This window comes from Dermochelys coriacea, chromosome 7, assembly GCF_009764565.3.
Source record: "Dermochelys coriacea isolate rDerCor1 chromosome 7, rDerCor1.pri.v4, whole genome shotgun sequence".
In the NCBI taxonomy this organism is placed as follows: Eukaryota; Metazoa; Chordata; order Testudines; family Dermochelyidae; genus Dermochelys; species Dermochelys coriacea.
Genome location: NC_050074.1, coordinates 114,188,162 through 114,213,983, shown reverse-complemented (window position 1 = coordinate 114,213,983; position 25,822 = coordinate 114,188,162). Strand labels below are relative to the sequence as shown.

At 41.0% G+C, this 25,822-nt stretch overlaps 1 protein-coding gene across 4 annotated transcripts in view; it reads right to left on the bottom strand.

Annotated features, from left to right (window-relative positions):
- The window catches only part of ABLIM1 (actin binding LIM protein 1), a 323,364-nt gene that overhangs the window by 227,547 nt on the left and 69,995 nt on the right, over window positions 1-25,822 (bottom strand). Inside the window, exon 1 of one of the 4 annotated variants that reach the window (XM_043518175.1) lies at window positions 24,149-24,272. The exons of the other annotated variants lie outside the window; for them this stretch is intronic. Within the exon in view, the coding sequence (XP_043374110.1) occupies window positions 24,149-24,194 (46 nt within the window). The 5' untranslated portion in view covers window positions 24,195-24,272. Of the gene's footprint in view, window positions 1-24,148; window positions 24,273-25,822 lie in introns of those variants that run through there. 4 annotated transcript variants of the gene reach the window in all.

Sequence of the window (25,822 nt, the reverse complement as noted above, 5' to 3'; positions counted from 1 at the left end):
GAGAAAGTAGCTGAGACCTGAGAATGTCAAGCACAATATCTACGATTCAGAGGCAGTCAACCAAAATAGATACTTCCACTAGGAAATAGCCCAAGACTTTCCACCTCATTTCACACACAGGCCATTTGATAGCCAACAGGCAGAAACAGCTTTTGGTCACTACCAACATGGGCTTGATTTCAGCTGGTCATTTAGAGGAGAAAAGCACCAAATTCTATTACTGATCTCCTGATCCATCCAGTCCTCTCCATACCAGGTGACCACATCCCACCAAAACACCAACAGAATGGGAATGACCAAGCCACAAAGCAGGAAATCTGTTGTATTAATTTTGGTGGAATAAATGAGCCAAAGGTATTAACAAATCCGGTCACTGTCCAATACTGAAAGTGCTAAAACAAAGTCCGGATACAAGAGATCTCAGCCTGCTTAGTACCATGGCAAACACCCCATTAAAATCATTTCAACCTTTCATAAAATATAAAGAAAAGGAAAACAGTTAAAGTAAAGTATTAAATAAGGCTTGCATTTCAACAACATCCCCTGTTCTCTTTTCCTTTAACTGAGGAGAGTTTTTAGAAGGAAAAACTGGTGGGAGGAATAGCCCACCCCTTTGTTATTTTGTCCACCAATTCGGCCTAGTTTCTGACACTAGTTCTGGTTCACTGATTTCTGTTTCCATGTTTTTCCTTGTTTACCAGGCATGATTGTAACACAGTCCTTGAGTTATAATCAGTAGGCCTCTTTGTTTGGACTAAGTCTTTCTGTATCTCCATTTCATACCTTTTCCCACCCACATTTGCTATTATAGATTGTGGTATCTTATGAATTGTCACATACTTTTTCCAATGAAACTCACTATTAGAGTAAATGTATATGCTCAATTATCATAACCAATCCAGTTTGCCATCTAGTCCACAATATGCAAATAGGAGCCTACATGCTATTGTCCTGTTATCTAATCTATTCCATCAAAAGTGTGTTTTCTAATTATCTCCCTAGGTTAACTCAAGACTTCATCAGGAGGAGAGTGAAAGTATGTCAAGAGTTAACTTGCAACTTGTATGAGACTTGAGCACCTTTTCCTGAACAAACATTTCTGCCTTTGTCCTTCTAAATGTCTGAGAAACAGACCCTTTCCTGATTAATTTTATTCTATTGGTGTGAATGGCCTGTGCAATATTTCACATAAATCAAAATATCTTGGACAGGGCAATTTCTAATCCAAGTTGTAAAGTCAAGCAGTAGCATAGACAAAAAAGAAAAGGAGAACTTGTGGCACAAATTTATTTGAGCATAAGCTTTTGTGAGCTACAGCTCACTTCATCAGATGCATCGATGAAGCGAGCTGTAGCTCATGAAACCTTACGCTCAAATAAATTTGTTAGTCTCTAAGGTGCCACAAGTCCTCCTTTTCTTTTTGCGAATACAGACTAACACAGCTGCTACTCTGAAACATAGACACAAAGCGACTCCCAGCCAAACAGTTAAACAGTTAAATCTTGTAGCACTGAACTTGAGGCATTGTAATCCCGAAGCAGGCACATAGGCTAAGAACAGACCTCATGCCCTTTCTGCCTTTTAAGTCACTTGCAGCTTTAAGAGTTATGACAGAAAGTATAGCACAGTTTCTAATATCCATTTCACCATCTCTGTTCTAACTGGCCAAGTTGCTGATCTCAATTACACCACGGTAACTTAACTTACCTCAAGAAATCTGATCCTTTACCACATCAGCATCTGGCCCATTGTTCTTGGGCTTCCTAATATTGGGGATTTCAGCCATCAGTGGCCAGTCCCCTGGAATAACTGCACCAACGCTAACTCCACATGTAGTGCTACAAGTCACAAGTGAAACAGAAATAAACTGCATTGGTACAAAGGTGACTGACAGCAGCTTTTCCTGTCTAGGTTAGGGGTCCACACCGGTCTAGCTACTCTGTTGCTGGACACTAATGGCTGAAACTTGGGCAAATCCCCAGTGAGACAGGGCCTGTTCGATTACCTATACATGCTTAGTTGCTTGTCTGCTACATGCTTAGTTGCTTGTCTGCATTTTCCAAGACAATGGAGTAATTTGGCAAAGTGCTATCCTTGCAGTTTCTACAAAGATCCATCACATAATCCATTAAAACATTTATTTGATTAACTTCCTATTACAAATTCTGACTTTAAAAGAAACTTGATTGTTTCAAAAAGCAGCCTCCAGAAATAACCACCATGCACTATTGGCAGGGCAGAGGCTAACTACTCTTTACAGCTCTTATCCAGCTCACACATTTTGCCTCGTTCGTTAGTTAAGACATACATCTTCATTAAAAAGTAAGTATTAAAAAACAGCAGTTACGCAGAATGCAATGACTATCGAGAAGGACACGTAGGTTTCTGCCAACCTTACTTTTCCATCAGAAGGTTAATTAGAGGCACAGTTAAATGGCATAAAACTATGCACCTTTGCAGAACAGAGTATTACTTAGCACAGATGAAATACATTTTAAAATAAGCTCTTTCCCCGCCTTGCAAAGGTAAAAGCCTGCCATCACAAACAGCCACTGAGCATATACATTTCCCAACATCACAAGAGAATGACCAGCACACAACAAACTTCCTGATCCAATAAGGTTGGGCACAATTTTCTCTAATCCAAATGTATGTTGGGAAAAGCAGAATATCAGATACAAGACCCTCCCTCCTAATCACAGAGAAGAGTTTTGCCCCAAGTTTTTTTAGCTTTTTGCAGGTTAAGGTTAGGGAATTCAACAGGCTTGGGATTCCCAGCAAACTTCTCTTCTAAAGTTTCATGGTTGGTGTCACCAGGGTCAAACTCCTTCCCAGCTCCAAACACGCACTGCCACACCCAGTCTTTTGCACAGAGGTTTATTTCTTTAACAGAGGTTATCAAACAAACAGAAAATAGTCTTAACTCAGTTCTTAGCCCAGTGATCCCCAAACTGTGCGGCACGCCCCCTAGGAGGGTACAGAGGAACGTCTGGAGTAGGGGATGCAGTAGGGCTCGGGCCAGTCCCTATGGTGGTGGTGTGCGAGTGTGAGTGTGCGAGGAGGGAGTGTCACCCAACCCCATTCTGCACCAAACTCCACTCTGCCCCATCCCAACCTTCAACTGCAGTTCTGCTTTGGCCGCTGGCCCCCGCTCCTGGCCATGACTCCGCTCCCAGCCTAGGTGGGCATGGACACATTCTATGACTAGTAAGGGAGCAGGGACACAAGAGGAAAAGGTTGGGGACCACTGCCTTAGCCTTAGCTTCAGGACCACCCCTCTCAGGGGTTTCTAGCACTCCAGCTCCTGGCAGCTTCCCAGCCCCACTCAGTTCTGTTCCCTTCCTGGAACAGCAGCCACAAGGCTGCTTCCCTGTGCCCCTTGCTCCAGGGACCTACTACAGTTTGTTCTACTCCATCATGGCTTTCCCTCCCTTGGGCTCAGCCTGTCTCAGTCCTCCCTTCCCCAGCTGCCTACTAGCAGCCCTTTACAGGTCCAGGTGTAGGCCAGCCCTCTTTAATTAGCTGGATTGCACTCACCTGTTCTGGTCCAGGGGCCCTGGACTTAGTCTATCCACGGGACCAGCTACCCTGTGACAGATGGTAACAAATTAGCTGAGCATCTTGTTATTGAAAGCCAGAACTATTATTACTGAGGAAATATTTGAAAAAAGTCAACTGATGATAAAAATTCCATTCAGATATTTTTCTTGTGTATGGCATTTGGGGGTAGGAAGGGAATTATTGTCACCCTGATCACAGAATGGGGAAATCATAGCTTTTATTGTAATTCTCAGAGCAGGGGAATAGGGCAAAATCTTAATCTGGTTTAGATGTTCGAAATTTGCATAGAATTTGCAAGTACATACTAGTAGACTTCATTCTAACATCCAAAGATACACCAACAGGTAGATATGCCCTTTCATTTGTTCTGCCCATCACTGGTAATACTGCAGCCATTCCATGTCCTTCAACTTACTGTGTAACCAATATGTGAGTCAGCCTTTCCCACCATTATTTGATTGCCCATAGTCCTTTGAAAATACAACTAATCAGCACTCAAACTCTCTCCAGTCTGGAATTAAGAGTGAAGTCATGATTCTCTCTCCACTGATGAGAACAGAAGTAATGCTTAAATGGTATCTGCGCATGCATAATCCAAAACCACCAGCTTTGCGCTTTAAATTAGATCCAATTTCTTCCATAATTTTTTTCCACAAATGCTCACTGTGTCCCAAACGCTGGTTCACCATTAACTGAATGCGTCAGCTACCCACTGCTAACAAGCAACCTTGATCTGAAACAGGCTTTGCACATGTAGAGGGCACGCATCTGGCACATCTACATTTGTATGTCAATTCCAAAGAACTGTTAAGGCTGCAATAAGTATTAACAACCTAATTTATTAAAACTATCAATTTAATAGCAAAGGGACTGAGTCACTGGTCTCTTTGGCTGATGCTTTTCTAGGATAAACCCATAGTAGTTAACACTGCATGAGGTCACACTTGCAGAAGAAACTCACACAGCAATTGTTTTGAAATCAACATTAAACAATAGCAGTAGAGTTGTCAGGGAGGCAATGGTGCCCAGAGATTGGAGCAGGGAACTCTGAGTCAGGAGATCTGGGTTACATTCGCCACAAACTCCCTGTGTGGCCTCAGGCAAGTCACTCGGTGGCTCAGTTTCGCCACCTGTAAAATGGGGGTTATGACAATAGGCACACATTTAAAGTGCCCTTGGCTGGAAGATCTCACTACGAAGTTTGATTATTTATCATATTGACATCTGTATTAATCTAGGTATCCCCATCAATGCACAATCTAACCACCACAGAAATTATTAATGGGTTTATCTAAACACCACCCCTGTGAGGTAGTGAAAGTGCAATTATCCTCATTTTACAGATAGGAAATTGAAACAGAGAGAACAAATGATGTTGTTGTTTAAGAAAGCCTGTGGCAGAGCAGTAACTGAATGCAGGTCTCCGGAATCCCAGCTCAGCACTCTGATCACCGTGGGTATGTCTACACTGCAGCTAGGTGCGAGCCTCCCAGCCTGGGTAGACACACTTCTGTATGTGTGGCTCAAAATGCATGCTAAAAATAGCAGGGTGGACACCGCGTCTTGGGCTCTCAAGCTAGCCCGACCCCCCTAAACTTGACAGCCCGAGCTGAATCCTGAGCTGCAATGCTGACTCAGTGATCACACTGCTATTTTTAGCGTGCTAGCTTGAGCCCCACTAGCACGCATCTATCTATCTGGGCTGAGGGGGCTCGCTCGCTCCAGCTGCAGGGTAGACACGCCCAAGAGAGGCATCACCCTTGAATAATCAAATCAGCACCACTATTGAAATGGAATTACAAAATCATATGTAGTGCAGTGGTACATTCCTTCTGTGAACAAGTCGGAACAAGCTCCCTCTAAACAGAAGGTTTCGGAATTGCAATCTGCACATTGCAATAGACCAAAACGATCTAGAACTTTTATCCTACTTTACTATCTCAGAGCTCACTATAAGCAGCTCCCACTGCACAGACAGTGGGTATTTCTCCTTTTATCAGCATCTGAAAAGCAGCAAGATCTAAAAGCACGTTATTTGATCATAGTTCTTTTTTAAAACATAAAAGGGATATTATTATGGTCATTACTGGGGTAAGGCAGCCAAGAACAGCAGAGAACTTCTGAGCACCGACAATTCCCAGAGTCCAACTCTCGTGCTAGCCTACACACGCTACCACTGGTTTTGGGTCCCTGGCTTGAGACACCTGAGAGCCCCTCATTGACTTCAGCTGGAGTTCTGGGTACTCAACACTTCTGAAAAATTAGCCCCAAGGGGTGTCAAGGCAGCCACCCATAAACTGAGGTACCCAAATCCAATAAACAGTAGCAACCATTTGGACACTATTGATTTACCAATTCCTTATCTAGCCTCTTGGCTAGGCAGTGCAAGGATCACTCCAATACTGCACAACAGTCTGTTTTCAGAACGTGCCCCACTGCATGGTTGCAGAAGCTAAGCTTAACTGTACTGCGGTGACGAGACAGTTCAACCCACATGCTCAGTGCAAACCAAGATCCGATCCTGGTTCTCTCACTTACCAAATTCCTCGGGATTGTCAAATAATCGTTCGCACAAATAATAATCATCCGGATTCAAATAGGGCAGCTGCTTCAGAATAGACTGCTTGGGAACGAGATACAGAATCTCTGCAATGTCCCTATCCTCAATAATCGACATCCTTTGGACAGAGTTCCTGAACTTCACTTGCTCCGATACCAATTCTTTACTTTTACCTGATCCACAGAGCTTTCCAAAGCTGTTTAAGATGGGGAAAGATGGCATGTCTCTACAGCAAACAGCTAAGGAGGTAAAACCAAGAGTCTGTGTGGTCAGTCCTGTACTCCCTGGTGCACTGTCCTCACAGAGCCTTATCTTTTTCCCTTGTCCAGCAAAGAAGATTAGGGAAGATGTATTTTTAGAGATTATCTTTAAGAGATTATGATAGTACACTTGGTCAGGTGACTGCCATCTAAAACTGTTGCAATCAGCAACTCATCACTGGGGTATGTTTAAACCTTCAGCAAAAGCTTACAGTGTATTTGAAAATCGGATTAATATCCAGGGCAAGAGAAAGAATGTATCTGAGGTACATAAAAGGATTAGAGAGGTTGCAAAAAAATCTTAGTGTGTTAAAAATCTTATAATGGGAGAACCATCGTAAACCCCACACATACATCTGTGCATTTTAATCTGCCAGGCCCCTTTCCCATGCGGAGCTTCATATGTGTTATAGCAAAGGTAGGACCCGCCTATCCTTTTTTCATAGACTTTACAAAGTCAGGCCAACTCTCTCTCCATAAATTGATTTCCTTGGGAGAAATCCTTCCTGCAGCCTCCACCATTTTATAAACAACCAACCAGAAGTATCCCCCAGCCAGGATTGTTCCCGCAGTCCTGCTGTTTCCTTCCTTTCCTCCCTCCAGTCTTATTAACTGGAGATGTTTCATGAAGATCCCAGGAGGCTGGCTCACCTTGCCTAATTTACAACAAAAATGTACATTAAATCCAGATCTAGTGACCTGCTAATCTAACCATCTCATGAATTTTTTTTTCTTAAGGAGAGGCTGTTAATCAAAAACATAGCATTCAAAAGTCACAGAAGAGTCCAACACAAGAGATAAAAAGGAACAAGCAAGATAAAAAGAGAGATAAAAAGCAAGGAAGATGCTCAGCATTTGGCTCCAGATTTTTTTTTTTTTGGTAAGATTTCCAAATTTCCCCACAGATATAACACATGAGGGAGAGATTTTCAAAGACAGAAAAGACAGTTAGGTGCCCACCTCCCATGGAAACTCCCCTTTTGTGCCTTTGAAAGTCTCTCTTTCTCTCTCTCTCACACACACACACACACACACACACCTCAAGTGCAGTGAGGAAACAGGGAAGGGCACACAAATCTGCATCTCTTGTATTCATCACATCAAAAGTCCAGTCCCTGCACTCTCTGAGCACGACTGTTCCAGGACAGGGCAACCAGTGGCACTAGATTCTTCAAAGGGAGTAGAGAGGATTGAGCTCAAAGCCCTCTTCCTCACTATTCCTCCACCAGGGCCAGCAACACAGAGCTGGCAGTAGGGTACTGGAGGAGAGAAACACAGGCCACCCCATTTCAAAGGGTACAGACTAGGCCACTCTCTCCCCATTCCGTGAGGGACTGTGCCTAAGTCTGGCACAAAGTCTCTGGGATAAAGTGACTGTGGATAGTTCCTTTAATGTAATTGCCCTGTGTCCAAGGAACTTCTTTTGGGGCACCCACAATGTCCTGACTTTTCATCTCAATCAAAATATAAAGGGGTTTCTTTTTTTAATTTAAAAAAGACTTTGTTCATCTTCATTCAGGAAGTATTGCTATAGAAACCACAATTTGCTCTCGCTTCACCAAGGAAAAACAGTTCAGTGGAATAAGCATTCAGTAGGATGAAAAGAATCTAGAGTGAGAAGAAAAGTGAAATGCATGTTGAACCTATCAAAACTGCTCTTTTGTACAGAGTGAACGTTAATGACACTTATTAGTGTTTCATGATAAACTTGAAAAAATCCTCCCCTCTAGGAGTGTTGCTATTGACTCAGAAGTAGCCACTAGCAACACTACACACGTTTTTTAAAAGTGCACGTTTGGCTTTTGCACGACCAATTCATGATGTTAAACATATGTCTTGCATTCTTATTTACTCTGGGAGCTCCTGCTGCAACGATGCCCCTTTCCATCATCACATGCTGCAGCCACTGTCCGACAGCTACTATCTGGCCTTGGTGTTGTAATTATTAATTGTAATGCCACTCCTGCTACAAAGCGGTGGGATTTTGCATTATTGTTTTTTAACCAGAGGGTATGTCTTAAAGAGTCTGCACCCTGCCTATTTGAAATGCATCCGATGAAGTGAGCTGTAGCTCACGAAAGCTTATGCTCTAATAAATTTGTTAGTCTCTAAGGTGCCACAAGTACTCCTTTTCTTTTCACCCTGCCTATATAATCCAAGAGGACAAGTACTAGAAGTGAGCAAAACAAGACTAAGGAATCTGGAGTAACCAAAGGGGCTCCCTGAGTCAGACAGAGTCATCTGCAAAAACTGGCTCTAAGGAGAAAGCCTAAGGTAACAGATACAGATGGAAAAGGCCAATGATGGCTTGAACCATACAGACTAGAGTTAGATTTCTACAGGAAAAGCCCTGCAATTACAGCCTCCTGAGTTACAGCACAGGTACTCCACGTGAGCAGACAAGCTCCTCTACAATGCCCCATCTCCGTGCCTCAACTCTTGTGTAGAAGGACACCTTTTCTAAATCCATTTAGGAGTCAGTTAATGGAAACTTGGTTTAGTGAGTCAATGGGGGTGAGCATGTGATGCAGATTTGTACATTTAAAAAGGCAACTATTTAGTAGGCATCTGGAGCATTGTACAACAAACTGGTACCAAACATTGTGATCCAGCCTAATACCCAGCCAAGCAGAACCAAAAAGACAAAGCAAACATCATAATCCTCAAGAAAAAGTACCTCACCGGGTAAAAAAGATAGATTCCCAACACATAAGCGGAACAGGGATGAAAGGAGCAGCAAACACAAAAGGCAAAAGTAATTTTAATTTTCTGAAAGGGTTGATTTCACCACTCAGAGCAATCCCTGAAAACTGTCCTGTAGTACACCCCGAGGAACCCAGTCCTCTCAGCCCAGAAATAGCATCAAGGCAGCAGCCCCAGTATTAGCCAGGTAACTAAATATGTATCTATGGATCCAAGCCATGAGGTTCAGATCCATTTCCACTGGTGCTATGATTCTAGTCTTTACAGAATACAGGGGGTTCATAGCCAGGTTTGGATTTTTGATAAATGGTGTGTTCAGGATCCAGGGTTTTGGTTTGGCTCTTAATGCGGTATGAGATGGAAACGAAGCAGATTAACTAACTGGGGCTATAATAGTTACAAAACTAACAGAATGCCCAGGAAATACATATTTTCTTTATATACACACACGTTTCAAATGCAACCTAAGATAAATATTCTTTCTGCACTAACACTGCTAAGAACATATACATAACTACAAACTTGATTGTGCTAAGAAAAAAAAACTACAATAAAACAATATATTCACTCAACAGGAAATCAAACCTTAGATCAGGGTAAGGTCATTGCAGGTGTAAACTTCATTGAAGTCAGTGGAGTTATACTAGGGATAAATTTGGCCCTTTATCTCAATACAAGGCAGCCATGTATATTGCTCTAGGAATGATGCCTTTATTGCTTCTGTCATCAGAACCAGATTCCTACTGATGCATTTCCATGTAATTTTATTATTATTTATTGTTGCACAGAAAACAAGATTCAGAAGTAATCCTGAGTTTTTCAGGCCAGTTCAGTGGAAACCAACTGAGAATAAAAACAACCAACAACTTGGAAACAAGTTATAAATTTTACTGCACAGCTAGATAGTCCCAAAAAAATCTGATGGATCTATCCAAAATGATGGGATTATATACTTCTACCATACAGATGGAAATGAAGCAATGATTAAACTATTTACACAAAGAAATATCACTGGCTAAGTAACAGTAAAGGAACAGGAGTGTAATTGGCAGCAGGACTGTTCTGAAATGCACTTTCATATACAAAAGGACTCAAATTCTCCAATTATAGTAAAATGTCACATTTTTACAGGTTTAATCATGGAGCTCAGGTTTCAGCCCTTTGCCATCTACAATTTACTCACACAATAACCATTCAGCAAAGTATTATAGACTCCACTTCAGAATATCCAGGACAGAAACAATTTGTAGGCATCCTTTCATTTCATACCATTGACGTGCTCATCTTTAAATTCCCTTACCCATCCCTCCGAAGCAAGCAGTGATTTTCTGTGCATATGGACACAAGCCATTCTCAGAGTAGCATTCCCCAGTAAGAACCTGTTCACTCATTGTTTCAAAGAGAACTGCCTTTCTCTGCACAGTTGACCAACTACTGCTTGCTTGAGAGAGAATGTAAGATTGCAGAGGTTTCTCTTCCAGTTTATCTCCATTAATCATTCAGGCACTACATAAAATCTGATGAGCTCTTAGAACCGGTAGCACAAAGCCTCTTTATGGCTTCTGAAGTAATTATGTTTTTGACTTTTAAAAAAAAAATATCTCAGATTACCACACAGGACTCCAATATTTTATGGGCATTATTTCCAAACTGCAACAAGATATATGCTCCTGCTGCAAAATGGGAAATATATTGAGGATTACGTTCAGCTATGTGAGATATTGGACATAGCCACCCAGCTGAAAACCAATAGCAGAATGATGATCGTGACAGAAACTATGTAACAAGGGTATTACAGAATACTCCATCAAGCAGATGTGCAATACCATGCAATGTTTCCTGTCCCTCCTAATATCTACTATCATATTACATATATTATACTCACACACACATACTTTATGTTGCTTGAGCATTACTCATGACAAGAGCCAACATACTAGCATCCATTTAGTTTCTGACACTGTCCGGCATGTGATGTTTCAGAGGAAATAAAGCACCAAGGCAACTGGGCAACATGAAGAAGTCATCTTATCAGGTCACTTCCTGAAGCATGAGGATTGACTAACCAGATTGTTATCTTAGCTTGCATAAGTATTAACAAGCAGTGACAAAACTGAAATGTCCATACACTGCAGGTTCAGGAAGACTGCGTCAGGATCTTCTACCCAGTCCTGTTGACGAGAATGGGGAAACATAGCCTGATCTTGGGTATAAGATGACTGGCCAAAAGTTGAGGACAGAAAAAGAACTGAGTCAGCATTCTTCATCCCTCAGCCAACTGGTGTGAAGACAGCCTGGGTAGTCAGTGTGCACTTGTTTCAGCTTTGCTTTTCACAGCCCAGGGCACAGCACTGTCAGACTAATTAGAGGAGAAAGAGGATACTCAAAAGATACGCAAGTATACTACAAATCACACAAGCAATGATACCCCACTAGCTGAACAACTGCAAAATGGCTTTGGCCATGGCCTCTTGGATGTTAAACAATGGTTATAGAAGAAGAACATGTATTACTACAAATCAAGAGCTCCCCAAACTGAATATACTCCCTGCGCACCCTACTAGTGCTGCCTCTCCATTCTCTCAGTGCTCCCTCCTCCTATACCCACTCAGACATTTCATGAAAAAATGGTCAATACAGGACACATTATAAGTGCTTGAATCTATATTAGGGATAGATACAGGCTTATTATTCACAACTGACTTAAAATCTATATTAGATATCTAGGCAGGGATATTACTTACAACCAATTTAAAATTCTAATGATTCATATTTAGTCTAACTGCAACAGTGTACTTCTTTTGTGAAAGCACAAAATATATTAAGCTAAAAGCATTCAGGGGCATTGCTATCTTTTATTGTGCCAGAGGGCTCTGGAGAATACATTCAGACGTGTATTGCTTTCGGCTTTTGAGTATCACCATGGGGCTATACCAAGAATAAGCAGTTATCAAAGTTAACCATTTAGAGTTCTGAAGAGTGGAACACACTTGCCAACAGTTAACACTCTGCACATTCTTCTTGCCACTGCCGTGAAGGTTTTCATAACACCACCACTTTTTCTTTTACATATTGTCTTAAGTTTTGCCTTGCATACTAAAAGCTGTGAAGCCAATTCTGGAACACTTGATTAAATGAACATTTTGCCAGTTACCTAGCTATTCAGTTATCCAGAGATACATTACTGATAAGAGGACACATTTGTATATCAATATGCAGAATACAGCCAGCAAACTGAATTATGTAGTCTGCTGATATGCAATTAGCTGGAGTGGCAATGCATGTAGCTGAATGGGGCCAGAACAAGATTTTGCAATTGTTTTGCACTTAGGTAGATTATAGAGTTAAATTATATGCGCTCAAGGGAAACGTATAGAATATCTGAGGGGGGAAGGGAACAAAGGAACAAAAGAATGCATGGTGCTCATTTGGGATGCCCCACATCTTGCCCAAAATCCTGCTCTAAAAACATCTATATTGTATATATCTATACAATGGATGTCAATATCATTGCTTTCTGGACTCTCTCAATATGTAGGCTCTACAAGCTCAAAGTAAAAGTGTCTCAGAAGACAATGCTCATTTCTTTCTTTTTGCTGGCTTTGCTGGTCAGGCCTATCTTCATAAGAGCCAGTTGCAACGGAGAACTCCAGCTTCAGCAACTACACTAGATTAATTGAAAGAAATAAAAAAGTACTGGAAACCTTGGGATTAAAGACCAACCTCCACTAATCAACTGTTTTCTTGGCTAGTTGCTTATGACAAGTTTTACTGCATCTTGTATTTGCCTTCTCTAATTTCAAAGCCGGATTAAAGAGAAATCTTAAAAGGAACCAAAGAAATGCAGTGCTACAAAAAGCCCTTGCAGTAAGAGGGTTCCTTGTAACATACTGAAAAATGAGGCAGTACATCCATTTGTTTGTAGAAACAAGTCAAAGTAACCTAACAGATCCAGGCCGTGCCAGGTTCTATGCTTTTGAGAGTTTGAGCTTGACAAGGGAGGGAAGTGTTTAACTTTAATGCGTGTGTCCTTGGACAGTACACATGTCAACAGCGTTCAAACTCGAGGCTCCAATAATTCTCTGTAACTCACTGGCTTCAGTGGGATTTGTGTTGCATGAGGATGGCAATGCCTTCCAATTTGAGTTTAGCTTGTGAACGGGTTGTCTTGCCAAGAGTAAGTACCATTTCTTCCTCAGATAGATAGATAGATAGATAGAGACTAGGACCCTATTGTGCTAGGTGCTATACAAACACAGAACAAAAAGGCAGTCTATGCCCCTAAGGGTTTCCAATCTATCATCCATGCAGGATGCCTGTAGCATGCACTAACTTCCTGAGCGAAAACATTCTCTAAAGAGAAGTCATCGAAGTGGGCATGCTACTACAAGTACAATCCTTAGAGGAAGACACTGTCTCATCTGGGCCTGTTCGCAAAGCATTGGACTGGAATGTTGCTCATCTTTAGGAATGAAAAGTGGCTAAACCCTTGTATTGTGCTATGAAAATGTAAACCATTATTTGTCTAAAATGCCTGTTTCAAATACAGAAGTGAAGCTCAGTAAGTCTGGATGGGATAAGAGGCCAAATTTATATAATTTTGCACTTACAGGGCTACTGAGGTCTCCCTCTCTTAGGGCCTGATCCAGAATTCATTTAGGGCAGTGGATTTTGCATCAGGCTTTTTGTAGCCAAAGATAAGCAGAACTGGGCATAATCTCGGTCCAACAAGGGGAATGTTGGATATGCAAGGAGCTTCCCATTCCACCTTGTAGTTCCACATAGCAAACAGGCTCAATCCCAGGGCTTGTGTTCCTGGTGTTCAAGCATAGGTGAAAGTACAGCACAAACAGATTAAGTGACTTGCCAACAGGACATACAGTAATGTACATACCCAGAAGCTGAGTGTGACTATTCTAACTCATGATAAACATACAGGTAGTTTATGAATGGCCTCACTGTTTGGGCTTTCTGAAAAACATGCTCCTTGGTTGGACATATAGGGTAGATGATGTTCTCAGCTCATTTTAAGAGCTCTCTAGTTTGGTGGCTGCTATTGGCCATGCATGTGAGGTGGTCAGCATTGGAGTCCTCACTACGTCATGTCAGCTTAGTGAGGGCTATGATTTCCGATCCTAGGGAAAGCAGGCCAGGTAGTTACTAAATGTTACACATCAATTTAGCAGGAAAAAAGGAAAGTGACATTCTAGAGTGAAAGAAATTACTGGGAAATTTTGTGTGTTTGAAATCTCAGAGAGTGCCTACAGATACTAGTCTGAAATATAATTAACCACTTTGCTTCAGCATAGAGCAGGAATACATAATCCCAATTCAGCAGTGGTTTGGCTATGAGGAGTTTGAACAGATTTGGTTGCCCATTTCTTCTCAGGTTGGAGGAGAAGCCCCCCGACTCCACCTCTTCCCCTGAGGTCCCTGCTGCTCGTTCTTCTCTGACTCCCCCCCCCCCCCAAGACAGGAGGGAGCAGAAAGGAGCGAGTGGAAGGCGGGCAGAGGGGGAAGCAGCGGGCGAGCAGGGGGACCTCGGGAGAGGGAGGCACTCGGGAAGGGGTGGAACAGAAGCGGGAAGAGACGGAATGGTGGCAGGGCCTCGAGGGAAGAGGCCGAGTGGGAGCGGGACCTCAGGGCAGAACGGGGGTGGAGCACCCACCAACAAAAAACAAAAAAGTCAGTGCCTGGGATTAAAAAAAATACAAAGTAATTCAATAGTTGGGCAAACAATCATCAAAACACACAAAGTGCACTTTTTATTAACAGAAAGACAAGAACATTTATTAGAAGAGGCTAAGACATTTCTTTCACCCATAAAGGTATCACTGAAAAACTTCAGAAAGTCAAATACGATAGAAATATGTATTTGATTCAAACTTTTAATTCATACATCAGAAATTTCTGAAACCTGGGATGACATTAGACATATTATAAGGGAGTTAATCATGAAGTTTTGATAATGTCAGGTAGTAGGAGAGCAATTAGCTGATCCTCATTAAGAATGTCCCTAAGGACAACATCTCTCTCTGTAACTGTATGTTATTTTACTCAATTTTTTTTTCATTCATTCCAAAACATCCATAAAAAACACAGGGAATCCTTTTGCTTCTATACAATTTGTGACCAAGAAAAATGGTAACAGAATTATTATTGCTTTTCCATCTCAGGAATTATCTGAAGAACACAAAGTGACAAACTCTCCTCTAAATGATGACATTTGCAGAACCTTTCAACTGAATTAAAGCACCGTGCTCAGCTTCCTGTTATCCTCTATGTAAAATAACTTCCACAGCAGATGAGCCTTTGATAACAAAGGATCAGCTTTGTAGTGCTTTGTAAAACTGGATGGTACAGCATAACGAGCTACTGGTGACATGCTTTCACTCTGTCCATGGCTTTATAAATTGAGCCTGATTCACTCCCCTAAAACCCAGCATCCATACTAGTTTATTCTTCAGTAGAGATAACTGCAGCAGATCTTAAGAGCCAACATTTTAAAAATATTAAAACCAAACACTTGAGATTTCAGCCAATCACTGTCTCTTATTTTTGTTCAAATCAGCAGTATTTACTACCATCATCTGTACTTACACTAACTAGGATCAAATTTTATACAGAATGTCAATCCTCATGCCTCAGACATAACCCAAACACCTAGTTCTAAGAAGTAACTTCCCAAGCAGGCATATTATTCAATTGTCGTCCATTACCTTATGGGTTTTGAAACCTTCCTTGAAAGTACATGGTAGTTGTCACTGTCAAAGACAAAATACTGAAACAGAGATGAATGGTCTAATCCAATATGGCAATTACTATGTCACTATAACTCAAAGTATGTACTTTCATAGTAAATTCTTATTAGCTACTTAAATATCCATAATTGTTTTAATAAAAATAGTTATTTTAGTTTAGCTAAATACCAGTTGTAAACTTCTGTTCCACAATTATTCATCTTTAGAAATTGCAAACATTCTTATTAAATCTTCATATTCTTGAGGACAAATATTAAGTCTATTTGTGAATACATTCCTAGATCACAATGGATTGCATACAATGTACATTTCACTCATATACAATAAACTACTTATTAAATCTAAATTAAAGATTTGGGACACATTTCCTCTCCAATTCACACACCCAACAACTGAAATATTGAAAAAACTAAAACAAAAAACCCTATCAATGAATTTCCCTAAACTCTATAAGACAACGTAATTGGGCTAAGTGTTAAATGGGATCACTCTGCAAGGTTGTGAGTCCTCCCAGATTTAAAATCCAGATTTGGACATGGAAATCTATTTTCTAAGCCAAGCTGGACAACGGAAGTGCACTTAGTTCTCAGTCAGTATTACAAGATGGACAATGGATGGTTTATGCCTTAGATGATGGAAAATTATCTGAAGTTCTGTTTACATGTGCTCAAAATTTAGGCTTCTTGGGACATCCCAGCCTAGTTATACTGGACTTCTCTGCTCAACTACAATGGTCTCTGAATACTCCCCTCCTTAGATGAGACAATAAAACAGAGATACTGTTTACCCTGCATAGATTTGAAAGAGTTCACAGCACTTTGGGTAAGAAAAGGCCTTTGTGTGGGTATTCTTGACCAAGATTTCTACTTCCTGTACAGTTCACTGGTTGGCTGCTGCCACAGAAGTGGTTCCATTTCTGTGATGCTGTATGTATAGTTTTTGAAGCACTTGAAGTAATATGAAATATTACTGATGAGGAACTTTGCTAATATCCACTAGGAGAATTACTGCTGCATCCAGAACAGTTCATTGGGAGGGCGGCGGGCAGCAATCCCACTCCTTATTAAGTCAATGGCAAGACTCCCAGACCCAGATCTTCAGAGGTATTTAGCTGCCTAAATCCTGTTAAAATCAATGGGAGATAGGCACCTAAATATCTTTGAGGATCTGCGCCCTAGCGACTGAAGTTGGATCAATTTTCAGTGTTTGAGGGCCTCACAGAACTCCTTCTGTTTTCACCTTCCCAAATTATTACCCATAGCTCGTAAGAGGAAGGATGGCCCAGTGGTTTGGGTGCTGACTTGAGAGACTTGGATTCACTTATCTGCTCTGCCACAGACTTCCAGAGCAACATGGGCAAATCACCTAATCTCTCTGTGCCTCAGTTCTCCATCTGGAAAATAGAGATAATGACACTTCCCTATGTCACAGGAGTGTTGTGCAGATAAGCACATCAAAAACAGTGAGTTAGACATTACAGTAATGGAGGCCATATAAGTACCTTATTCATCTATGAAGAGCACCAGAAAGCAACATCTCAATTAGAAGTAAAAGGACAGTGTAGCACACTGTTGACCTTCCTTCCTTGCTTTAAATTACTTTCTGGTATTTTGTTATTAGATTTCCTTTTAATGATTTTCTGATTCTGGCTGTTACTTAACATTAAAATTGCTCTTTTGCTTCCACGGACCAAGTTACATGATGAGGCAGAGATAACTTATTCTGTACAGTTGCTATGATTTGGGAATTCTATTTTTATCGTGGTTAAATTATTCTGCCACTGAAGAGCAAAACCATTACCAATCTGGTTGCTGTACTAAGAAGAAAGCAGAGATAGTCAGGTTATGATAATAGACGCTGATTAAATGGAATCCTGTTTACCTTGCTTTTTATCATTTCAAATGTGTGTTTTAGTCTAGTCTGCCTTGAAAAAAGTCTCTACTCCAAACTATTTTTGGACACAAATGACAGAGTGTGCACTAATGGATGAGCCTATTGGGTTGTTACAATAACAAGATTATATGACTCAGCACTTTGCTTCCAGGAAGAGTGATTAAAGACTAAATGTATTGATCTGAAATGCCAAGAATACTGCACAATAAATTTTGATAGTGCGCACACACACACACACACACACACACACACACACACAAAACCCTAATGTGTGGAAAAGAAACTATTGTAAAATTACAGAAGGTCAATGCACTTTCATCATTGGAAGATGGACTTTGCAATATTATCTGAGTGCCAGTGATGTAATCAGTGCTGTGAAAAATACCAATATAGACTGCTCTTCCCCAAAGAACTTGAAATCTAGACTATGATTCTGCAATGCATTCTACTTGAAGCACATGAATATTCCCATTGTCTTTGATGGGATTATTCACTTGTTTTAAATTAAACATGTGCCTAAATGTCTGCAAGATTAGGGCATAGGTAGAAAGGATGGGACACAGCAAAAGCCAACAGTTCTTCACTCTCTGATATGATACCTGCTTTTTCCCCTCCCCAAAAACATGCAGAGGAAGCAAGTTCAAGTCAATAAAGAAACCCCTGAATGAACAACAATGAAAACAAAACAGAAAAACAAACCTAGATCATATTGAGTGGTGTTTTGCTCCTGATTGGCCCTTAATTTTAGGAACTGCTCAACAAGATATCACCCTATTAAGCTATCATATTGTACACTGATCTTTTTTCAAACAATCAAAAAGGGTGCATCAAGTGACACAAAGAATAGAGATGAACAGGATAGAATTAATTCCTTTAATTGGATATTTTTCTTTACTTTCCTCCTCTTGGATTTGACCCCTTTCCCTTCAGTTAAGAGTAGAGACTCTTTGTAAAAAGGTTTTTTACACAAGAAAAGGAAGATTTCACAGCAGTTCTGGGACAGAAATAATTTGCAAGAAGAAAGGATGAGCAGAGTTGAAGCCTGAGTGTCCTCTCAACCCCTGGATTCATTTTTTTGTTCCTTTATAAAAATAGGTGCAGTTCTATTCAAGAGCTTTCAAAGTGCCACATAATGAAGGAAGCTCCACCCTTCCCATTACCATACATTAAAGCAAGCTACATGCTATTGTACTCTCACTCCTGATTGTGTCATGTGACAAGTGATAAAGAACACTGAACAAGGAATTTTATTAGAATAAGGTAACAGTTTTGTCCCAAAGCCACTCTCTCTGCTTCATTGTACAATTTCTGCCTAGAATCTTCTCCATCCATTCCCCATGACAGGCTTCCTGATACAGAGGTAAAGGACTAATACACATATCCTCACAACAAGACGCAAATGTTTCCTATCAGTGCAGCAAGATCATCATGCTCCCGCGCATCCCTTATGAGATGACACTTGCAGTTAGCAACAGTAGAACACACAACTTCCTCAGTGCTCCAAGCACTAATTTAAATGCCCAACAGAGGCCTGAAACAATCTTTTTGTCAATGTTTGTCCAAAACAAAACTAAGAATAGAAGGTTACCTTTCTATGTGGTGGAAATCAGGCCCTGCTCCAGGCTGCCAAAAATGACATCAGATCTGTCCCGTAATTAAATGAATCCTACCGTACTGCTGAGCCCTTCCTTTCATGGTCAGCATTGCTATCTTGTAATTAACACATCAGGAGTTCACACACAGTGGTGATCTTAAAAAATCAGAAGAGCGATAGCTGAGCAAGATCATGTCCACGTTATTGGCTCCCTTCCTTGTAGAGGAGCCATGTTCCATACATGGCAAACACAAGCCAGGACCCTTGAAGGCACATTGACATAGCAGGGACAAGATTTCCAAGTGAATTCAGTTAATTAGATTTATGGAACAGGATGACATAGGCTGGTGGCAGCATAACAAGCAGCATCTAAAAAGGTGGCAACCTGAAAAACCATCTTATCTTGTCTTCAAGACCCTTCATAATCTTTCTTATTGGTTTCGTATAGTTGTCTACTTTTTTCCTATTGAAATGATCTTCACATGCCATAGGGAAGTCAAAGCTGACACGAGTTTAACCGCCCTTTTGAAATCATGAGAAAATCTTCTAAGCCAAATGAGTCACAACTGGAGGCGCACGGGAGGGGATGGGGGGAGAGAATCAGGCTCACGATTTGTACATGCTATAAAATCTCTGGGTTTCCAGCTAGGTCAGCTGACCAACAAGGGATCCAACCACAGATTTCTGATGCTAATTTCTTACCAGTAAGGCATTTGGGCCCAGATCCTTAGGCACTTAAATATGTTTGAGGATCTGGACCTTAGTTTCCTTCACACAAGTCTCCAGTGTGTTGTTCATTAGCAAAGTCATACAAAGGGTAAAAGGTGCTTATTGTCTTTTAGTGTCAATTGTCTTGCTTTGCAGAAACATATGATAGTAGAATTTGTTTTTTCCTGACAGTTAATATGAACAGAGAAGTACAGTATGACACGGGGTGGAAAAGAACAACCACAATCACACGCAATCAGGAGTTGAAAGGACCCTGAAATGGAGAAATATGCCCTTCATATGCAGGATAACCACAGTTGGCTCATGATCTACTAGTTATACCCAACAAATGATGGCCTCTAACTTATTAAGATATACGTCTGGGTTACTACTTTTGGAAATAGGTTATACCTCTGGATAATGTAAGTGTAACTGGAGAGAAAAATACTATGAGCATTATCCTATCGTGTTGTTAAATTAAAGGGCCTGATCCTGAACTCCCTCACCTAGTACTGACTTAAATTAGAATTAAGGGCACTCAGCAGCTTGCAAAGTTGCCATAATAGTAAGAATAAATTAGAGGCAATGAGGTCTTACAACTACAATGCCACCAAAGATTCTCTATTGGCATCATAAACCAGAAGAGTCAAGCTTGAATGGACTGGGATAGAAATAAAATTGCTGCTTGCCTGAAAAAATGGAGGTTACTTACCTGTTACTAGAGATTCTTCGAGATGTGTGCTCCCAATCTGTATTCCACACATGAAATATACATGCACATCATGCACTTGAGTCTGGAATTTCTTGCAAGCAGTATCTGTTGACCCACACATGCACTGTTGCCCTTCTCACGCTCGTAACCAAGGATGTAAAGGAGAGCGTGAGCTGACAACTCTCCGTTTTGCATTCTTACCGCAGTGCAAACAATCCGCAGCAGAGGGGATAAATGGCGGGTAGTGGAATACAGATAGGGACCACACATCTTGAAGTACCTCTGCCTACAGATAAGTAACTCCATTTCTTCTTTGAGTGATGGTTCCTATGTGTATTTCACACAGGGGAGATTAACAAGTAGCAAACAATGTGGTGGGTGAGGAGACACAGAAGTGACAGTTGACTGCAGTACTGCTATCTCCACAGCTGTATCCCAGTTGATGACTGTGCAGGGCATAATGTCTTGTGAAGGTATGCAAAGAGCTCCAAGTAGCTGCCCTATGTATCTCTAGCGTAGGTATGTCTCTCAGAGATGTGGCTGAAGTGGCTTAGCCCCTAGTGGAATGAGCCTTTACCCATTCGGGGGAATGCCAGCTAACTGGTAACAAAAAGAGTAATACAACCCCAGATCCATTTTGAAAGTCTCTGTGCCAGTATAGGTTAACCCCCTGATCACTCTGCTATGGAAACAAATAGCTTAGGTGTCTTTCTAATATCCTTTGTTCCTTATAGATAAAAGGCCAAAGCCCTCCAGACATGCTCTTCTTTTCTGAGGCATGTGTTTTAGGAAAATATAGGTAAGTGGATGACCTGACCGATGAAACTCAGAAACTACCTTGGGTATGATTCTGGGGTGGGATCGTAGCGAGACCTTTTCTTTATAACATATAGGATGAAGGTAGTATATGGTGGGCCTGCCATAAGCACTTCCAGTTCACTGACTCTTCTGGTCAACGTGATAGCTGCCAGAAAGGCCACCATAGAGCATGTGGCCAGCAGCTCAAAGGGAGTCTTACTGAGAGACGATAAAACAAAATGGAGGCTGCACTGAGGTGTGAACTTTACACAGTGGAAAGGATCTGGGAATGTCATTCAAAAATCTAGCTGTGACAATGTGAGTGAAGATGGTACAGTTATCCACTGGAAGATGGAAAGCGATGATTGCTACTAAAAGCATCCACAAGGAACTGAACACAAGACCTGATGACTTAAGGTTAAGTAGATACTCAAAGATAAGTAGGGATTCCAATGGAGTCTGAAGACAAATTGCATTGATGAGCCCAAGTGGAAAAATGCTTTTCTTCTTTGGTATCTAGGCACCTACTTCCTCAATGGACATTTTCAAGTTTTCTGTTTTATTTAAACAGATGAGTGTGATGAAAACAATAGATTTATAATTAGGAAGCAAAACACAAAGAAGCCCCCTCAATCCCAAAGGAAAAAGCTAATTTTCTTCCACTTATACTATACTCATCACTCTCATAGAACCATAGAAATGGTCAGTGTCAAAACCCTCTCCATTCATCATCTGTTTTGGTATGTCACATGCTTGTAACATATTATTCCATTTCAATGGCATCTTTTCCTAATATGATGCAGGACCGGGTCCATAATTAAACAAATAAAAAGCTCATTTAAAAAAAGACTGCAAAATTCTGCTAATGAAAACTGATTCATGAGCTTCTTCTAGCATTACTGAGAAATATTTTCAGATGAATCAGTTAAAAGAGGTGCTGACCGGCATAGGACTTATCAGTGGAAACCCTTATGTTATAAACATATGTCATGCATATTTTCAATCTGGAATTAGCTTGGCAGCTTCCATTTTTTCCTTTTAACTATGAATGAGCTACAAAATCAACCTATTATAATTTTGCAACTATGCTTTCTGTGGATTCAAAAGCCTTACAGAACTTTTTCCCAAAACCAGTCAACTGATTCTATGGGACTTGCAAAAGTCTTCAAATTTTCCTTAGCTGCTTACTGGATTGTCTCTAAAGCAAAACAAGGTCAGGCAACTCAGATTCAAAATAGAACTTTTGTAAAACAAACTCTGAACTATTTTGCTAGTGCATGAGAACCAGTGAGTAAAACATGACAGAAATAAAACAGACTAATTTGTTTTTACTCCCCAGCTAAGTGAAATGATGAGAACCAAAGACAATGAACAGTGACCATATAAATTAGGTGTTTTACTCATCAATTTCCTTCTAGTCCTCCTGACTAATCCTGACCCAGCAGCAGTCCAGGGAAGGAAATCATGATTCCCTTCTGACTGGAGCAATGGGAGAACAGAAGTTTTAATCTACTGTTGTCCCAGATTAAGAGTAGATTACTATCCCCATAGGCCAGTACAACCGCACTAGCCAGTGAATGGAGAGATGGATCCAAGGCTCCACCTATTCCCAACACACCTGCTCAGGGAGGAGAGCAGTATATATACACAGGCATACAAAGGCATACTATTTTAATATACGATATACGTACATACACACATGCTCTTTAGGGCCTCAGTCCCACAAACAACATCTGTGAAATGAGCAGACCGGTGATTTACTAGTTGTTAAGCACCATTGGTTTGGTATTGCCGCCAGATACAAATAAAGGCAGTCCATGCCCAGAAAAGTTTACAGTCCAAGGCCCCAACCCTGTCAGCTCTTATTCCTCAAGTCAGCGGGGCTCCATGTCGCTGCCCAGGCAGAACAGCTTGCACAAACACAGCTGAACAGTTACCAAGAGGCCATCCAGAAGTGGTGTTAATTAAGAATGCTTAGTATATATTTTTAAAATCCACACACACCCTGCCCTTTAATAGGGTTCTGGGCTGGAGAAGGCAACTGACTAATAGGTTACTGTTTGTGTTCCTCTTCAGAGGAGCTAGCCTCTTTGTGCATAGCAAAAAGGAAGCCAGTATCTGTATGTTACACCTTATCAGCAAGAACTGTTGCTGAGCCAACTTTTCTTAAACAGAGTCCAGGGAGACTCATCTTCTAGTAACTCTTAACAAGCAGGTACATGCCAACATTCTGCACCCTATCTATAGTAAAAATACTTCCAATACCTATGCACGAGGGGAAAGTGTTGCTGTTAGTGACAGCTGCTCAATATCCTATTAAAGAGCTGGTTTAAGGGAGAAAACTCAAACATACAACTCAGAGTCCAGCCATATAATAAAAAAAAACCAGCAGGGCTAGGAAAGGGATCAGTGGTTTAAAGATTCCAGCAAGACACACTAAAAAAAATAGATTAATTAATGTACAACCCTAGCTCTGTTCAACAGAACTTCCTCGGTCTGTTTCCTGTCTTTAAAAATTAAGAGCAATGTCCCTTGTACAATTTAAACTATGCAATTTATCATGAGATGTTTCCACAGCAGAGCTACCTTGGGACAAACCTTTGCAATTTCCAGAGCTGTGATGTACTGGTACTTGTAGTTCCATTTGTGCTCTCAAGCTGTAACGTTTCCACAGCTCAGAAGCTACAGCTTCTCTGACTGAGTAGAGGAAGATAGCAAGATGGAGGAAACACTGGGATCCTTCAGAGAGACAGCTCTCTCGCTGGCTTTACTCCCAATATTTTGAGGACTGAGTAGCACTGAAGGGAGTGGCCCTGTCAAACAGGGAGTGCCTGGGCTCCCAAACAATTTAAAGGAAGGTTTCAGAGTAGCAGCCGTGTTAGTCTGTATTCGCAAAAAGAAAAGGAGTACTTGTGGCACCTTAGAGACTAACAAATTTATTAGAGCATAAGCTTTCGTGAGCTACAGCTCACTTCATCGGATGCATTCGGTGGAAAAAACAGAGGGGAGATTTCTATACACACACACAGAGAACATGAAACAATGGGTTTATCATACACACTGTAAGGAGAGTGATCACTTAAGATGAGCCATCACCAGCAGCGGGGGTGGGGGGAAAGGAGGAAAACCTTTCATGGTGACAAGCAAGGTAGGCCATTTCCAGCAGTTAACAAGAACATCTGAGGAACGGTGGGGGGGAGAAATAACATGGGGAAATAGTTTTACTTTGTGTAATGACTCATCCATTCCCAGTCTCTATTCAAGCCTAAATTAATTGTATCCAGTTTGCAAATTAATTCCAATTCAGCAGTCTCTCGTTGGAGTCTGTTTTTGAAGTTTTTTTGTTGAAGGATAGCCACCCTCAGGTCTGTAATCAAGTAATCGGAGAGATTGAAGTGTTCTCCGACTGGTTTTTGAATGTTATAATTCTTGACGTCTGATTTGTGTCCATTTATTCTTTTACATAGAGACTGTCCAGTTTGACCAATGTACAATTTAAAGGAAGAGTGAGAATTTTCCTCTTTAAATCCAGTTAGTCATTCTGGATGCTGGTACAGTTCACCTTTCAAATGCATTACATTTTCCATCTTACTGCTCATCTGGAAGCAATAGCTAACTAGTGTAACAATGGTAACAGCTTTCATTTATATAGCAGCTTGCATCCAAAAAGATCCCATCTCCACCACATCATCCCTTAGGCGGACCCCATCTCCACCACATCGTCCCTTAGGCAAGGGGGAGAAAGAGGGCCTGTGTACAGTAGGGATCATGGGAAATTCTGTCTGCAGTTAAACCCATTCCAACCTAGCGTACAAGCCAAATTACCTGCGTACATCTTATAGACTCCCACCCTACCCCACCCTGGCACCAAAACACAGTGGGCGGGTACTCTGCTGCCACTTCTCTAAACTGTTTTGAAAAGATGCCCAAAAAGTACACAAACATACTCTGAGTAGGGGCAGATAAATCCAGATTTTGGTCAATGATGCTTAATTCTCTGCTTCTAACACTAGATCAGATATTTAATTTCCTGAACTCTCAACTTCATTTGTCCTCACTGAACTATCATCTTCTCAGCTATACTGTCAAATACATAAACAGGCTCTCTCGTTTTGTTTTGTTTTTTTAAACACATACACTTTCACACACACAATTTGGTCTCTGTGCCTTTTACTCTTAATCTGCCATTCTTCCCCTCTGACTTCATATGCTGTTTTCTGACACCATGTGAAAGTTAGTACAACCCAGGATAGGGCGTTCACTCACTTCAGG